At 39.9% G+C, this 17,245-nt stretch overlaps 1 protein-coding gene across 6 annotated transcripts in view; it reads right to left on the bottom strand.

Moving 5' to 3' along the window:
- DUSP16 (dual specificity phosphatase 16) overlaps positions 1 to 17,245 on the bottom strand; it is a 63,780-nt gene that overhangs the window by 16,110 nt on the left and 30,425 nt on the right. For all 6 annotated transcript variants that reach the window (XM_041398872.1, XM_041398869.1, XM_041398873.1 and 3 more), the window contains 2 exons: positions 12,859 to 13,453; positions 11,577 to 11,715 (listed from right to left, as the gene is read on the bottom strand). In XM_041398872.1, the coding sequence (XP_041254806.1) occupies positions 11,577 to 11,715; positions 12,859 to 13,089 (370 nt within the window). In that variant the 5' untranslated portion in view covers positions 13,090 to 13,453. The remainder of the gene's footprint in view (positions 1 to 11,576; positions 11,716 to 12,858; positions 13,454 to 17,245) is intronic.

The raw sequence follows: 17,245 nt of genomic DNA, 5'->3' as shown, positions 1-17,245 counted from the left end.
AAAATCTGTATCATTATTAAATGTTGAATTACCAAGGCAATACTGTGTAACAACCCATTTTATCTAATAAAAAAAGCCAGCAAGCAGATTCTAGAGCAAACATTTTATGAATTAATTCCTGCTCAGTCTGCTGAATAAATAAATAAATAAATGAACAAATAAAATAAATAACTTGACTATTTTGTGAGACAAGCTAAGGCACTGCCCATCAGGAGCACAGATGCTGCTTGTTCCATCGAATGAGAGGAAGAGTTTGTAAAACAATTCTCTCACATACTTGCTAAATTTTCTTCTGTATAGCCCAATGTTTTCCTTCAGTTACTGGAAGCATTCCTTGAATTTATAGGCAGTATATACCTGAGATTGAATTTAAGCAGTTTTTTGAGAGGATAGTGAAGAAGAGGAAATAATGTATTTGCCTTGGTTTCCTTTGCTTATCCTTTATTTTCTGGGAGCATTGATGGCTGCTTTGTGGATCCTCTCTCTGACATGGCTGGAAATAGAGAAGTTCTTACAAAGAAGCTGCAGAAGCAAGGATTTTACATCTGTGCTACCTTTGCAAAAGACTATATGGGAAAAGTTCAGCAAAAAAAAAGGATTCCAAACTACCAAGGGATTGGTCTCATTTCTGTGTGAAACCTGTGACAAGAAATTAAGCAGGAAGCTAATGTGCAAAACACCTGAGATTTTGGGGAGATGGAAGCCATGCTCTGTCATCCTAAGATATGGAGCACTCTTTTATTTTATTTCTATTCCAGGACTCTATCAAGGCCAATTGAAATGATTCAAGATTAGATGTTTCAATGCTTCCTCTATGGCATTCATCCTTTCAAAGTCGTGTTTCTTCTTTTCTACTCATGCTTTCCTAGTAACATGTTGCTTCAGGATCTTTATGACATGAATTACACTCACAAAACTCTCAAATCTTCAAAGTCTGACATTATACTGCCTGCCTTTACATGTGCACCAAGTGAACCCTCCTTTCCTCTGAGCATATTTTAACCTGGTGTTAGTATCTGCACTGAACTGATTTGAGAAAGCACAAAGCCAGTGATTTGTTTCAAATATTAAGCTGTCTTCCCTGCCATTCTCTGTGACCAGGTTTTCAAAAGGTTAGTAGCTTTTCAATGAATCTGGCTTTGATTTATGGCACTTCCCAATATGAAAAACTCATTCTAGGTCAATGTGTATGGAAAAATTGCTTTAAAAGCCCACAAGCAAGCAAACCCCAAACTAAGAAAACACACCTATGCATCCTGCTTAAGTAGCAATTTCTTGAAGTGCCACAAACTATCGGGTCTGGAACAACAGCACGTACATGTATGATCACTGAGCTGTCATGGCATTATGAGACTAATTTCTGTGCAAAAGAACTGTACCCATCACCATTTGCTTGCATTAACTTACAAAATATACATATTTTTTTTAAATACACAGGGAAATTTATTAAAAAAAACCTCAGCACCTAAAAATGTATAGAGAAAAGGGACTTATTTCAAATGTCTCTGTTTTCTAACACGGATGGTGGCTCCCCAGATGAATCTGTGACCAGTCTACATGAGGAGCCTCTTACGAGGAAAGTGTTTTAAGCACTCAGACCACCTGTACACTTCTGCTGTAAATGAAGCAGTTTTCAAAAAATAAACCTTAAACACTTGGAAAATTAATTTAGTCTACAGGTAGGAATGCAGAAGAGAAAATTGAGCCTTGAAAGAAAAATGGGACAGGTTTTGTTTCAAATTCCATAATTGGGGATGACCTTTGCAAGAAGGCAATTTTTTTCCTTTAAATCTCATTACCTGCCTCAGTTGGAACAGGGACATTGGCAGCACTGTGCAGTTTGTTTTAATTAGAGAAAATACACTTTTCTTCTGGAGCTAGTTTTTAATAACACCCTTTCTCCCACCACTGCTCCAGCCTCATGTGAATAATAAATCAATTGCAAGAGCATGTTGAAACTATGGGGGGAAGGAAAGCAAAAATCCACACATCATTAACAGAGCTGCTGGGTTAATAGAGTTTCACTGAATTCTTTGATAAATGTCACTGGGCCTTGGAAATACATTACTGACAAATAACTCCAAAATATTCTCTCCTCAATAGCTCTGAACCGCACAGGTTTTCTGTATTCTTAGTGGTAAGCTGAGCTGAAACAGCTCTCTTGACATTCAACAGGATGTCTCTACAAAACCATGTCAAGGTGCCAAAAGCTCTCTGCTTTTGCAGCCCTTGTGTGTGGCAGACAACCCAACACCTCCCAGTCCTTACAGCAAAGAGTTCCTTGCTTACAAGCCTCCACTCCATTAGCAGAAATCTGGCAAGATCCAGTAAACTACTTGACTGCCCTGTTGCTATGGTTCTGTAAAGTGGTGACTACAGACTTCCCTTTGATCAAGGCTTCCCTAACTAGAGCTGGGATCATAAAGGTATTATCTCTGAGGGAATCTTGGTATCAAAAGTGTCAGCTCCCTTCTCAGCCAGCTCAGGAAACAAAACAGGGCCAAACCCCGAACGGATGAGAAAAGTTTCAGCAAAATTCTGCAGTAAAAGTTATTCCTCCTTATAGATTCACTGCATAAGTCCTTTTATAAACAGAATTCCCAATTAACTTTACTACAAACAGGAAGAGGCAGGGAAAGAATATGGGATCAGGAAGCAACAAATGATAGACAAATATTGTTGATTTGTGAAGAGCTTCCTTTCACTGAGGGAATGGAATCCATCCAGATCCTTATGATTATTTAGTTTAATTACCACTAAACACATAAATTAATCCAGAGGAATGACTCCTGGGAAGCAGAAGCAGTTACAGCAGCTCATTTCTCTGTGTTCTGTGGAAAAAGAGCAGGAGCCTTCCAGTGCTGCCAGCTGCCCTGCTGCAATCATGGACAGAGCTCTGCAAACCACCATGCAGGTTTGCAAATGAAGGATGAGCTAAGCCCCAAAGGTCTAGATTGAACACTTAGTAAAAAATTGTGAAATGCAAATCATATTTCATTGTTTTTGTCCAATATTTAATAAAACCTTTCCAGTTAAATGACATCATAACAGGACAGGTGGATAGTTCTTATGTTCATTCTATGTTACATTGGTTTCTCTTCCTCCTCCTGGTCTTTACACTGAGGGAATGGAATCCATCCAGATCCTTATGATTATTTAGTTTAATCACCACTAAACACATAAATTAATCCAGAGGAATGACTCCTGGGAAGCAGAAGCAGTTACAGCAGCTCATTTCTCTGTGTTCTGTGGAAAAAGAGCAGGACTCTTCCAGTGCTGCCAGCTGCCCTGCTGCAATCATGGACAGAGCTCTGCAAACCACCCTGCAGGTTTGCAAATGAAGGATGAGCTAAGCCCCAAAGGTCTAGATTGAACACTTAGTAAAAAATTGTGAAATGCAAATCATATTTCATTGTTTTTGTCCAATATTTAATAAAACCTTTCCAGTTAAATGACATCATAAGAGGACAGGTGGATAGTTCTTATGTTGATTCTATATTACATTGTTTCTCTTCTTCCTCCTGGTCTTTGTATTTCCTTCAATGGGATGTCAAACTATTCAGAGATGTGACCATAATTAGACAAGACAAATTCACAGGGTACATACTAAGTACTGACTTGGCCCAGGGAAGAGCAACAAGGCTAAACTGAAACATCAGTTACTACAAAATCAGTTTTCATAATACAAGCATTGTTCCTCATTCACAATACAGACCACAGATGCTTCCTCATACATCCATCCTATCTCTCAACTTACATGTATTTCTAACATATAAGGAAAAAAAATCATCAGGAGGCAATCCTAACATCTCATTACTGTTGAAATAGCCAATTCTTGAAGCAGCCAAGTTCCTTTTCATCATCAAGTGTCTGCAGAGATGTGCACCAGAATTTTCATCCTTAATTATCCAGAGAGAGCTGCTCATGCTAGTCGGGCATGTGCATCCTGACAAAGCAGACACAGGAACAGAGATCTGACTGTGCTTCAGAGATAAGGTGGGTTAAGTTTGCATGTGGAACTGAAGAGCAACAGCTGAGGTGCAACTGAGAGGTTCCACATCTCTGCAAGGAAAGGGAAAGATGAAAAGAGGGGACCTTAGCATTAGGTGTGCCTTGTTTTTTCTGTGTAACTCTCCGTCCAAGTACAGAGACAATGCCTACAAAGGTGACAGCTCCATGCATACACAAATCCTGACAGTTAAAAATGGAGAAACAAGCTGATAGTGCATTTGTATGACAGCCATGAGGATTTTGTACTGTTTCTTTATAAATGCAGTCACGAAACCTGAAATTTTTGGAATAAAAGGTGAGAAAATAGGTGTTCACATCCCCTCACATGTTTGCAGTGAGCCTGGCCAGCTACAGCTCGATGGAGAACCCCAGCAATTGCTTCTGAGCCCCAGAGCCTGGCAGTGTGGCCAAGGCAGATGAGAGAGGAGACTGAGCTGGAGAAGAGGTGGTAACCAGGATGAAAGTCTCTGGCATCTTCTCCAACTAATGATCATCTCCTCTGATCTTTGGAGTTAAGACTCCAAAGATCAGAGGAGCAGCTTTCCACTTTCAGGCTACATAAACATGTTTTTCATCCAAGTCACTGAAGGGCTGCAGAACCAAGGAATCCCACCTGCCAGCAGTGCCCATCTCACCGCAGATCCTTGCATACTTCCAGCCTGAGCTCCCTGAGCTGCTTGGTCACACCAGCAAATCCACTCCCAGCTTTTCAGGGAGAGACACTAATTTGAGGCTCTGCATTGTACCAGTGCTCATTTCACACAGCTCACCAGAACTTCCATTATTTTTTTTTCAGTTAATGACTCCTTTTGTCAAGCCTTATTGAAGCTGACCAACGAGTTTTTGAAACATCTTTTGTGGGTGACAGCAGAGACACAGACAACATGGCAACCCCTAAGAGCTTGGCTTCCCTAAAACTCCAGGCTAAGAAAAGCCTAAGAAGTGTTTAATACAACATCCCTGCAGCTCCAGCTGGCCCTGCAGCCCCATGTGCCTCACCCAGGAGGCACAGAAAGATCCTGCCTGGTGCTCGTGATGGAGATGTAAGAGACAATGGATGTGTCCTTATTTCATATGGAGTCTGCTGGAAAAGACCAGAGACAAGGCACACTGGTAACAGAGTAAACTGGCATTTTTCTGAAGTGCCATTCCAATTAGATACTTCTGCTTTCCCCCATTTTGGATTCTGACTGTTCTGAAAAAACCAAAGGGAGAAATTGGTTTTCTTCAATGAATTCTTGAAAACAGACTAGAAGCTACTTCCTTCCTTTTCCCACAAGACCTAATGGTCTGCCAGTACAACAGTGTTAATTCAGCATCAAAAACCATTATTTTAAAGCAGGGAGTGGAAAAGGTCTGAGACCCAAGTGATGAGTCAGAAAACCAAAGACTACATGCATGTACTCAGACAGCATTGCAAGAAGGAGAATATGAAGCTTGTGGATTTACCAGACAATTCCACCTTCATTAAATCCAGAATTTTCTTCTTCATTAAGGGCACCAATTATTCACAATTTTCTATTAAAAAAATCTATAAGGCACCAATTATTCACAATTTTCTATTTAAAAAATCTATAAATAAATAAATATTGTATTGCTATCCCTTTTTAAAAGGAATTGCTATTGCTATTCCTTTTTTAAAAAGGAATATTGCCATACTTTTTTTTTGCTAAAATAAATATTATATTGCTATCCCTTTTTAAAAAGGAATATTGCCATACTTTTTTTTCCCTTTTTCATTTAATTTTACCTTTTAAAGGAAATAAAGAATGAAAAAGCAGGAAAATTTGCAACTACCTCTAAAACATAATATTTAGGCCCTAAATTCTAAGTAAGGCTCACCAAATGCCTGTATTCACCAAAGGTATGCAGTGGAGTAACTCATATTTAGCTTTTGGGGCTTTCTTTTCCCCTTGTAAATAGCAATTTAGAATTTGTTACTGTAAATAGTGATTAGTGCCAGGGCAGTAAGGTAACATTACTGAAAACTAGGCTAAAAAAATAAATCAAACAGCACTATAGCAAACACAAAATATACAAACCCCAAAGTTTTAAGTTTGCTTTGCCTCAGAGGCTCTTCATGCTCTTTCCCAGTCACATTCCCGTTGAACATTAACGTGTTTATCTAAAAGCTGCAGTATAGATTTTTTCCCTTGCCGTAAGGAAGGAAAGCTGTAAACTTTCTGACTCACAAGTTTTATGAATCTGCAATGTTTCCACTCTGTTTAAACGAGCCGCAGAGCTCCAGAGGCACTACAATTCCCGCATTCCAGCTCCGCTCCGCAGGGACCCGTGCCATTTTCCATTACATAAGCTCAGGCTGGAGAGCCCTGTTGGGAGGGCTCCCATCCCATTCCTGTCCCCCCTCCTCAGCCACGGGTAGTCCTTCCACAGGATCCAAGGTTTCACACTTTGGGAAAGCCAGGGGTGTTTTTTTTCCGGAGCAGCCCCGTTATTCCAGGTGTTTTACAAGCACAGTAGCAGGGGAAGTTCTTTGCCCAGGAGGGTTTCTGCCTTTGGTAAGACAAGGTTAATAGGCAGGTTAAGCAAACAAGGAAGGGAAGATGTGTGATGGGGTCAAGCTTCCCATCCCACCCAAGTGCCATATTCCATGTGGCATGGCAAGTACAAAGAGCAGAGTGGACCCCCTCACTCGCCCTTTCTGCCTTTAAGGGAAAAAAACCCCAAAAAAACATCACCATAATTTCACTCAATTAAATTTCACAAGCATCCAGAGGTATCCAAAACAAAAGCAAACTCAACAAGTTATTCTTGGGTTTGAGAAATGTTATGTGAGCTCTACTTTAGTCAAACCTTGCTCTCTCTGAAAAAACAGCAAGTGGATACACATATGAAAGTAATAAACCCTACTCCCACTCTTCAAGTGCTTAAAACAATTATGGCACTAAATGAACACTGAAAATTGCATTTTAAGTACAGAGGGCGGGAGGATAGTCAGAGGCCTGGCTGTGGCCAAGGGTACTAGCTTTTCTAGGCTCTCTTAAAAATTGATGGAGAGGGAAAATTTTCAAGGGGGTGATTCAGAGCTAAACTCTTCTCTCACTCTCATCTCCTCCCTGCCAACACTGGCTGTACTCCATGGGTTATGGGACCACTTGGGGAATACTGCATTCCCTCAGCAAGATTTTACCTCTCTCAGTAGAGGCTTCCTTCTGATGGAATCAACCAGTCAGAATATCAGGAAAGCTGGCATCATTGTGCAATAATCTCTCCTCCTCCAAACGGTGGCAGGATATTTAACAGCTCATTCACACTATACTTATTTCAATTTGCAGATAACCTCATCATTGTAATTGATGACACCACCATTTTAAGGTGTGCTGGGATACTCTGCAAAGACTTAATGTAGGAAACACTCAGAACATCAGTAAGCCACAACTGAAAGTTATAAAGCTCCAAATCCAAATGTTAGAAGGTGTCAGGATGTTTGCCAGGACTTTATCAAACCTTGTGCCTTCTTTCAGTCCACAATGAACCACATGGCACCCCCTTACTTGACATAGGGGACTGCAGAAACTGGGAATAAAGCCCTGTGTCACAGCCCTGGTCCCTTTAGCACATGGAAATGACCAGCTCTACCTACAAGAGAATATTCTTTAGATTTCCTGCTCCCCTGCCACAGGGAATGCTTCCTTGGAGATAAAGCAGAGAGAAAGCACTGGGCTTTTCTTATCTAGGCTTTTCTTTAGGCAAGTAAGACAACACAATGGTGAATGTACTCTAAGAGATACTTCAGTCTTTTTACACTAAAGATTTCTTTAAATGGGCTTCCAATTTCAACTATTTCTAAAACGAATGGCAGGATAAAGAAGACTGAAGAAGAGTTCCTGAAGTTTGCTTCCTTCTCCTCATATCTTCCATGCAAGTCTTCCATTTGGTATACACACTTTGTCAGGTGAGGGACAGGTCAGGGGGAAACAAGAAATTGGGAAGTTTCAGCAAAAACATACCTTTTGCCACCTCCCTGGGTAATCACTCACTGCTTTGTTTCCAGGACCTTTGTCCAATCTCACTGAACTCATTCTGCCTAGGATGTCCTTCACTGTCCATGCATATGAGCCCAACATTTGTCACTGAATAAAAACCAATAACTAATTTGTTTCTCTTTATTACTTCTTTGTGCTCTGCAGGAATTTGTCAGAGAGCTCTAGTGAAGGAAGAATCCACTACATCACTTTACTGCTGATATTTTTCATGGGCAGAAGGGTAGCAAGAGATTAGAGGGCAAGTCCCCACCAACCACTGTTTTGAGAGGGAGGCACACAGTGCTTCAGTGTTAGTCTATCACAGTTTTTAATGACACTTTGCACAAATAGAAGGGTTTTGTTTAGGTTTTTTTCCTGTCTTTCAGGACACCTTCCATTTAGACAAAGTGTTCTGAACACAGACAAAAAAAAGTTTAAAAAAAATCAACACAAAATAAAAAGCTGGGTTTCACCTTCACAGGAAACATTTGAAAGGTAACTGTCATGAAGACATCTGTGCTTGAATGAGCAGAACTAAGCCAGATTAAAAGCAGGGGAGAACAAGTATTTAAGGAAAGTAGAATATGAATGCTTCCATTCACAAAGTGAAGTAGAATTTAATCAAGACTCTTGATGTTTACTGCCTTAACAATGAACATGCAAGCAAAAATCACTATTCTCTCCTAAATGTTTCTGCAGAGCAAGCAGGAAAATCATAACACTACTAACTAGGAAAAAGACTCCATTGCAAGTAAATCCAATTCTCAAAATATGAGAAGGAATCAGGTAACATCCCTGTGTTTAAATCTTACATAAGTCAGTGTAGCAGATGCCATGATGGGAATAGAATTAAGCCCTTGGTGTCCACATTTCAGTATTCTGTGCACTGTTAAAAATTAAGTACCAAATGGAATAATTAAATCCTGAAAACATTCCTCACCAAATTATAAATAATTTTATGAGGTTATATCAAGATCTTAAACTAATTGGTAAGGGTTCCTTTGAGGTCTTTACAATAGTTACTTCAATCAAAAACAACCTCCAGGGCAGAGCACACCTTTATGCACAACATAAATAAAGAAAGGCTTTACTGAGTGCTCAGTAATGGGGGGTTTCAACAAGAGCAGAGGCAGGAATTTCAGATATTTGTTAAATAAGTCTTATTCTATCCCAACAAAAAATATTTTCCTACCCTGAAATGTTTATTTAAGATTGCTACTTTAAATAAACCAGATTTAGTGGCATATGGAAAACTCAAGTCCAAAAGTTCTTCTTTTTACACAGTACACTGACCCCTGCCCTCATTATGGGCCATAAACATTTATTAGAGTTCGTCATCAGCTTGCTGAGACAACATATTTTATCTAGTTTCCTACAGCCACATATCAATAAACTCCAAGGAGCTTTCTGCAAGACTGAATTTACCCAATTCTCCTTCACCCCACATCCTAAAAGGTTTCTTGTGTTTGCATTGAGTAACTAGATTTTTAACAGATGTAAAAAAAGCACATGAAATAAGCACTTAACTGTAATAGATCAGTAGTAAATAATTACCTTATATTTCCCCTTTTTTCTTGTCCTCCTCTTCCACTGGTTTTAAAGCCATCAGTTGTCTTTGCATTCATAAATATCCCCATCCTAGCTATGCAAACAAATATCAGAGGAAATTCTCAAACCTGATCTTTGCCATTTGACACGCTAAAGTAAAAGTTCTGCTTTTTATAAGGAGGATTTTGACACATTAGATTCCCAAAGTAACCCTTACCAGCTGTGTGTGGCTGAGTTCACCTCAGCTCATGTGCACTACCATCCTGCCTGTGGTTTAGGTAACATTTTCATCTTGAACAGAAAACGACCACGTGCTGGAAATGAAAAGAAAACCATTTCTCCCAGTATCATTATGATACATGCAACTGGTGATTGGCCAGATGATGCACTGGGAAGCTGGGAACACTCCCTTCCTGGTCCTGTGCATTCCTAGGAGAGCCACAGGCAAGTCTGAGAGTGGAGACTCTGAGCACTACTTTCACAGGGTCCAGCAGATGAGCCAGAAGATCAAAGACATGTCTCACACAAGTGAGGAACAGTGTGAGGAAGGGAAGTTCATGACACTTTCCTGTGCTTGGTCCCTTCCCAACACCTCCCTGCCATGAGGTCTAATTCTCAGTTGTAAGAGAGGTGTTTCTATCGTGGAAATTAAGTTGAGGATAGTCTGATTCCTGCCTGCAGCTGTAATCTGCTTCAGGTTATTAAAAAACTCCTCAGGACAGCTGAGCTGAGTTGGGAATTTGAACAATAAAAGGATTTCTGAGGAGATACTGTTTCTAGACTGGCTTATTTTTCAAATAACAATTTTCAGTTTAAGAGAGTATTAATCACTTTTTTCAGCACTTTTGCATTAAGTATTTACTGTGCCTACACACCACACAATTCTTGGTAGTTCGTATGTAAGAAGAGTTACTTAATCTAATACTGTAATCCACCACCCACAGGTGTAATTCTTACCTAGGCAGCAAAGAAAACAAAATCACCAACCCTAGCCAAAGCAAAACCCACTTGGTTTACTGTAAGTAAAGCTCACATGAACACCAAACTCATGTCCAAGTGCTGAAATTATTCACTTTCTCTGCAATCACTTTCAAAACAAGTTGAGACAGGTTCTCTCAGTACCACAACCTCTCACTGTCATGTGAAGTCACTACAAACTGCAGTGAAACCCTGTTGCTAAGAGGAAGCATCTCTCAGGAGTTATTTCCTTTCTCTCACCATTATTCAGTCCCTGTGTTTCAGCATTTCTCAGACACTAGGTGTACACTTCATCAGATCACTGACCCAGTCACTGCAATGGATTTCCTATTTAAATTTGTCATTCCCTCTTCTTTCAGCCTGGGATCTACTTCAGGCCCCTCCTTGCTCCTTCTTGTGAACACTGTCTACTGTTCCATGACAGAAATAATGGCACTAGCACATGCTGAGAGCAGCAAATCCTGTGTTATAAGGAACTGAATTTCTATAGGTGCTTTGACCTGGGATCTAAAATAAAAAATAAAAACAAAAATGAAGAAGGAGGGCGAAGGAAAAGACCTAAATAAAGGTCCTACCACTTAGGGAGCTGAAGTTTAAAATGTCACACAAACTAATCTCTGTAACTCTGGGAGATCATTTCCTTTGTTCTTATTTTAGCAATTACCAATTCAGTAAGGAAGAGATTTTCTTCCTACCATGTACAATACTTTAAAAACCAGGGAAGCCCTTTTTTTTTACTATTTTTTGACCCTAAAGTAGAAGACATATGCATCTAAAAACCTCTGCATTGCTCCATTTCCATGTACACAGAATAATGGTGTAATATATCCCCTGTAAGATGCCATTTCTAAGCACTGCATGTATTATGAGTGTCACTATATGCAAAAAGAACTACAGAAAAGTCTCTGCTGTAACTGAAGTTTATACCAGCACTTGTAAAACTCTACGGGTCTGCTATACCAACAGCATTTTCTTTCTTCTCTTTATTCAAGTGTTTCAGAGGTTTCTTTTGGTACATGTCACCTGGAAGGGGTTTCTTTTGTTACATCTTACCTGAAAGCAGATACACAGAGCTGAAATTCTTCTCCAGTTTGCCCAGGAGCACAGTAAGAAAACAGTCAGATGAGAGAGAGGTCACATCTTTGGAACTTTGGTCATACACCACCACTTCCTGCTTGCAATCAATTTCAATCTGAAACACAAGGAACTCAGAGTAAAACAGGAATGAGGAAGATGATTAAAAGCACCACATTATCACCTCCATCAGGGTTCCCACATATTTGCTGTAAGAGCAGTTCAGATATATAGATTTCTTATGCACTTGCTCACTAAACAGTTTTTATTTTATACTTCATAAGCGTCTCAGATTTAATTCCCTGGAGAGTTTGTAAATTGATTATTTGCTGCAAGTTGAAGCCCACTCCACAAATTTCTATCATTTGGTAGTTTTATGTCACTTATGAATTGCTCTACCCTCAGCTAGGCTGATGAATTTGTTTAAAAGCTGAGCTTTTGAGAAGGTGGCCCTGCCTCACTTTCTGCTTCTGAAAGTTTTGTACATAAACAGTAAAGAGACCTTAAACTGCCTCAAAACCACAGACATTGTGGTTACCTGCACAACTTTATATACAACATAAAAAGTTTCATTTTTAACATGTCAAAGCAAGAACATAGTAGATTATTTTTGTACCCAAAAAAAGTGAAACAAATGTCAATGGATAAAACCCCCCCAGTGTCCCCTCCACACACACAGAGATACACCTTAATTTTAAATAGCATAGCTATTTTCTTTTCACTGATAACACTATTTGGAGAAAACCACACCCCTCCTCCCAAATAAACAACAAAACAAACACCAAAATTCATCAAACTACCCCCACAAAAAGCCCTTTAAACAGCAAGTAGGAGCCAGGACTGATAGAGAGGCAGTTTCTTTGCAAACCAAATGACCACTTGCAAAGCAAGCCCCACCACCACAGACTCCCAAGAATCCTTCAAAGTTTAGGAGAGAATGTTTTCTGCCTTAATTACATACATTTGAGAGACTGTGCTTTGCAAGACACACAAGAACATTCTTTCTGAGTAATTTCTAAATCCCTCCCCTTAACTCTGTCACTGATTCTACAAAGAATCCCAATGATAAACTTAATAGTAACCAATACCCTCTTTGATCAGGTAACATTTCAGCTAAACTCAGTCCTCTAACTTTGTTGGGTTTTGGTTGTTGGTTTGATTTTTTTTTATTTAATTAAATACTTAAGGAAAAATTATTACAAGTTGCTTTCCAGCCACTCCTTTAAACAAATACAAGAAATAACAGGAAAATGACCCCTACCTTGTGTTTTGCTGAATGCTGAATGAGCTCTGTGATCAAAACTTTGTCCTGCTGCAGCCTGCGCTTCATGAGCTTGGAGCAGTTGATGTTGATGGCATCCAGGATGTGGGAGGTGTTGTACTCCACAAAGGGGCGGCTATCAATCAGCAGCAACTTCTCTGTCCCACTCTCCAGCAAAGCCACCAACTTCTCGGCGACAATGAGCTGGGTCCTGATCATCTCATGGGCCATGACAACACGGAGGCCTCTTTCCCCACCGCCCTCTCTAATTTGCTGCGATGATGTAATGGCTGTGTACTCAAAGGCTTAGCCACACCATTGTACTAGAAGTGTATGAGGTCATGCTGGTAGCGACTGGCAAAAGAAAAGTTAAATCCATTTTCAGAAAGAGCTGTTGGGCTGAGTGTCTCGTCCTGCTTCCAGCTGATGTACAAAGGGTTGGCTCCACAAAGCGGCCCCTCACGCCTGATTCATCGGGAGATGACTACGGAGTGGCCATTTCACAATTCACACAAAAGATGCTTTCTGGCTGCTGCTGCATTACATCATTCTTTACCTTTGCTCCCACCCATCAGCTTTACACCAGATTGAGAGCCTGTAAGAAGGGGAAGATGAAAAAAACACAAAACACAAACCAGATGAGGCCATGAAACTTCGCAGAACAAAACATTCAGCTATGAGGCTTAGCTGTACAGTGGGCCATACATGGAATAAACACATTCCTGAGGAGTTCTCCCCTCTGCTGGATGTGCCAAACACCTAGAGAGAGCATTGGCAACTACAGGCTCTGAATCCATTCCAACCATCTTGCCTGGACAATTATCTTGTATTTCAGGCAACATACCCTGCCTTAATTGCAGACTTTTGTTGCCACTAGCTCTGCCTCTTCACAAGACTTTGTTAGAACATAATTAAGAGATGCTGCCCTAAATCATAGTATTCCTTTCAATAGCAAAACTATTTAAACGCATTTCAGCACTGCACCACTTAGTAAGAAGTAAAATTTGTTTTTAAAACACTTAAACATTTTAAATATTAAACATTTCAAAGTTTAATGACTTGGAAAATATTTCACAAAACAGCACTGCAAGTTGGAGAACTGAAACTACACAAAAGAAAGGACCAAACTTACATCCACCTCTCTGAAGGAAATACTTGAATAGAAACCAGGACAAGATGCCACATGAGGACACAGGCATTTTATTTGAATTAATCACCAGAGATGGATGAGGTCTCACAATACTGGAAGGTAAAGCAGTGAGCACTCTTCTGTTCTTCCTAGAGCTGTGTGATGCTTATGTGAGGTGTGTAACCCCCAGCACTCGTGCTAAATAATCTTTGAAACAAACTGTATTTCTCTAAAATTAGATCCTGACAGCATCTGAACAACATCAGCTGAAAGAGTGGCAGCAGCAGAGCAGTAAAACCCTTTTAGCCCTCTCCTTGTGGCACTGCCTCACAGTTGCTCTTAGGCTCCTCACAGTGTCCCAAAACACTTTCTGATGGCACAAGTCCTTGTAGGAACACTCCTCAGACAGCAGCCACCACGACGCTACATCCTTTGGGGATTTAGCTCACATTTGAACTTAGATTTTTATAGTGTTGACTTGCTGCTTCCATTTGCAATGTTTGTTATTTACCTTAATTGCAAGAGAAGTAATGAATTCTAACTATCAGTAGATTTATATTAAAAGCCCTGTTATACCAACAGGCCAGTTGCATTTGGCACTGGGAAATCTCAGGTCCGAAGATGTTTTACTCTTTAGACATATTGTATAAATCTACATTTACACAATGTTAAGCAAAATAAATTCTGCAAAAAAGTACCAACTTGACGTTAACAACCCAAAAGAGGAAACTGGAAGTTGTTTCATGAGTTTCATGTGGCAATACCAGAAAAACACCAGCTTCCACACAGACATTAGCTTAACAAAATATGATCTTCCATTTGTCCCAGTTTAGTGCTGTTGTGACAGTGCTGTTAAGCTTGCCCAGATAAATGGAAGCGCATATCAGTGGAATGCACATTGCTCTAAACTACAGTAAAAATATTGGAAAATATACTATTCCAAGTTTGAATTAAATGTTTTAAAGAACCTTGTTGGCAGGTGCTCCCCTTCAAAGAGGAGTCATTATACACTAGTCTCAGGAAGGTATCAAAAGACAATTGATTATCAAAATGACATTTTGCAAGAGGGGGTGCTGGGGGAGGAATCTTGATAGTTATGTCAAATTCACATCCCCCCCGCCCCCCCGAAAATAGTATTCTGCAATTTTTAAAATTTCTCCTAACATATCCTCTCACAAATTTTGATTCTCTTTTATTCACATCAAAGGTTGCCACATACCAAATCCACTGAACTCAATGAAAACTTTTCCATTGGCTCTAGTGGGAATTGGCTCCAGCTCCTTTGCAAGCTAGACAGTTTGTTCGTGAACTAGACAGTTTGTTTTGATGGATAAATTGCTGACTTAAAGCTCAAGTAATAACAGGAAAATATAGCAGCTGAGAAAGTACAGAACTCTAAAACGGATGCTGTTAGAAATATTTAATCTTTAATTTGCAACTTTCAGTTTGGGTATGCTTCTTATCTTCTAAAAGCTTACTGTTTGCTTTCTCAGCCTTCACTTTCATACAACAGAAGACTCTTGTGAAGAAACTCAAACCAGTCATGTGTGGTGACAGGGTAAAGAGCATGTAAGGAACATAGGGCAAGTGGGCTTCAGTCAAGAATCCTTTAAAACAGCCTTTTACATATCAAGTACTTTGAAAGGATTCTGCCCATGGTTTGAAAGCAATAAACTTAACAGCAATATCACCCTGAGTTATTGTAACTGAAGTCCTATTTTAACAGGAACATCTCAATGGTGCTGTGGAGAAACAACATTTTATGAAGTACAGGTTTTTCTTTTCATTCTCTGAGTTTCTGGAACGATCAGTGTTTGGGAGTCTTCCCTGGGACCTATCTAAAGAACTGGCAGCCTCTTGCTTTAGGTAAACACTTGAGCAATCATCCCATTCCTCAGGACTGCTCTTATCATTCAGCTTCTATGAGGCGTTGAAACAGCTGTTTAATTTCTAGTGCATTTTGTAAAACAGATAAAATTAAATTTCTTTACTGTTCTTTCTACTGGTGACTTAGATCTCAATGGTATTATAGTGGCTCATAAAATGATGCCATACAAAGCATTGCCCCAAACAGGCCATTGTGCTGCTGACCTTAAAGCTGGGAAGCCATCCTAGTCACAAGGTGTTCCATGCTGAAATTAGGATTATGAAAAGTGATCCATAATTGAGCCATGAGAATCTCCCACAGAGTCATTCATGTTCCCACTGGGAACACTGCATGGCTGCTTTCTCCTAGAGGGACTGCAACACTGGCACTTTTAAACAAGAAAATTAGACATCTAACTCATTATGAAATGAAAAAGATCTGTCCTACACTTGCCCAGTACCTCTACAGCTTTTTCTTATTGTTTGGACCAAGGACCAAACCAACAATCCTCCTACTATCTTGCACACAAACAACAGTGGATTACTAATGTTTACATGCTGCCACAGAACTATAGGATCTCTTGCCTCAGAGATTCCTGTCCCCATCCCAACTGGTTCAGATGCTGTGAAATAAGCAAGTGCCACATTTTTGGTTATGTGGTTGTGTTTGGTTTTTCAGTCACTAAAACTCACATTTTGTATGCACTCCTTTAGTTTCTACCGCTATTGCTTTGACTCCAAGCAATTCCTTTCCATCACAACAGGATGATTGTTTGAGTTCTCAGGTTTTGGCTCATATAGAATCACAGAATTATTTAGATTGGAAAAGACCTCCAAGATCATTAAGTCCAACTGTTTAAAGAAACATTGCCAAGTCCACCACTAAGCCATGTCCCTAAGCTCCACATCTACACATCTTTCAAATACTTCTGGGGATGAGAGGCAGATGTGTTAGGAATATATTTTAAAAACTCTCAGAACAAGAGTCTCTAATTCTACCCCAGTTAAGGAACTAGCAAAGAGCTTCTCAAAGCCTTGCTACAATTTCTGAAAGACTTCTACCTTGTGTAAGAAGATAACCTTGAAGTTGAACCTTGCTGTCATAAATGTGTGGCTACGTCACTAATGCCTGCTTTGTCAGGAGCCTGCAGCAGTGCTCCCACGTCATGCAAAACTCCAACAAAATCACTTTATAGCACCTGAACAAGGTCCTGATGGGCAGCCTTTATGGACTCAGCTGAAACACCTGACAGAGTTGGGTTTTTTAGAACTATGTATTTTTCTACTTTTAACAGGCAAACACGTGCACCTATGAGAAAAATATTATCATCCTCTAGAGCCCTTTTCATCGTTCTTAGGGTGGGCACCCTTGTCAAAGAACAACTGAAAAGC

Source organism: Onychostruthus taczanowskii, unplaced genomic scaffold (assembly GCF_017590055.1).
Source record: "Onychostruthus taczanowskii isolate IOZ18803 unplaced genomic scaffold, ASM1759005v1 scaffold15, whole genome shotgun sequence".
NCBI lineage: Eukaryota > Metazoa > Chordata > Aves > Passeriformes > Passeridae > Onychostruthus > Onychostruthus taczanowskii.
Note: the sequence above shows the minus strand (reverse complement) of the source record. Positions and strands in the feature narration are given on the sequence as shown.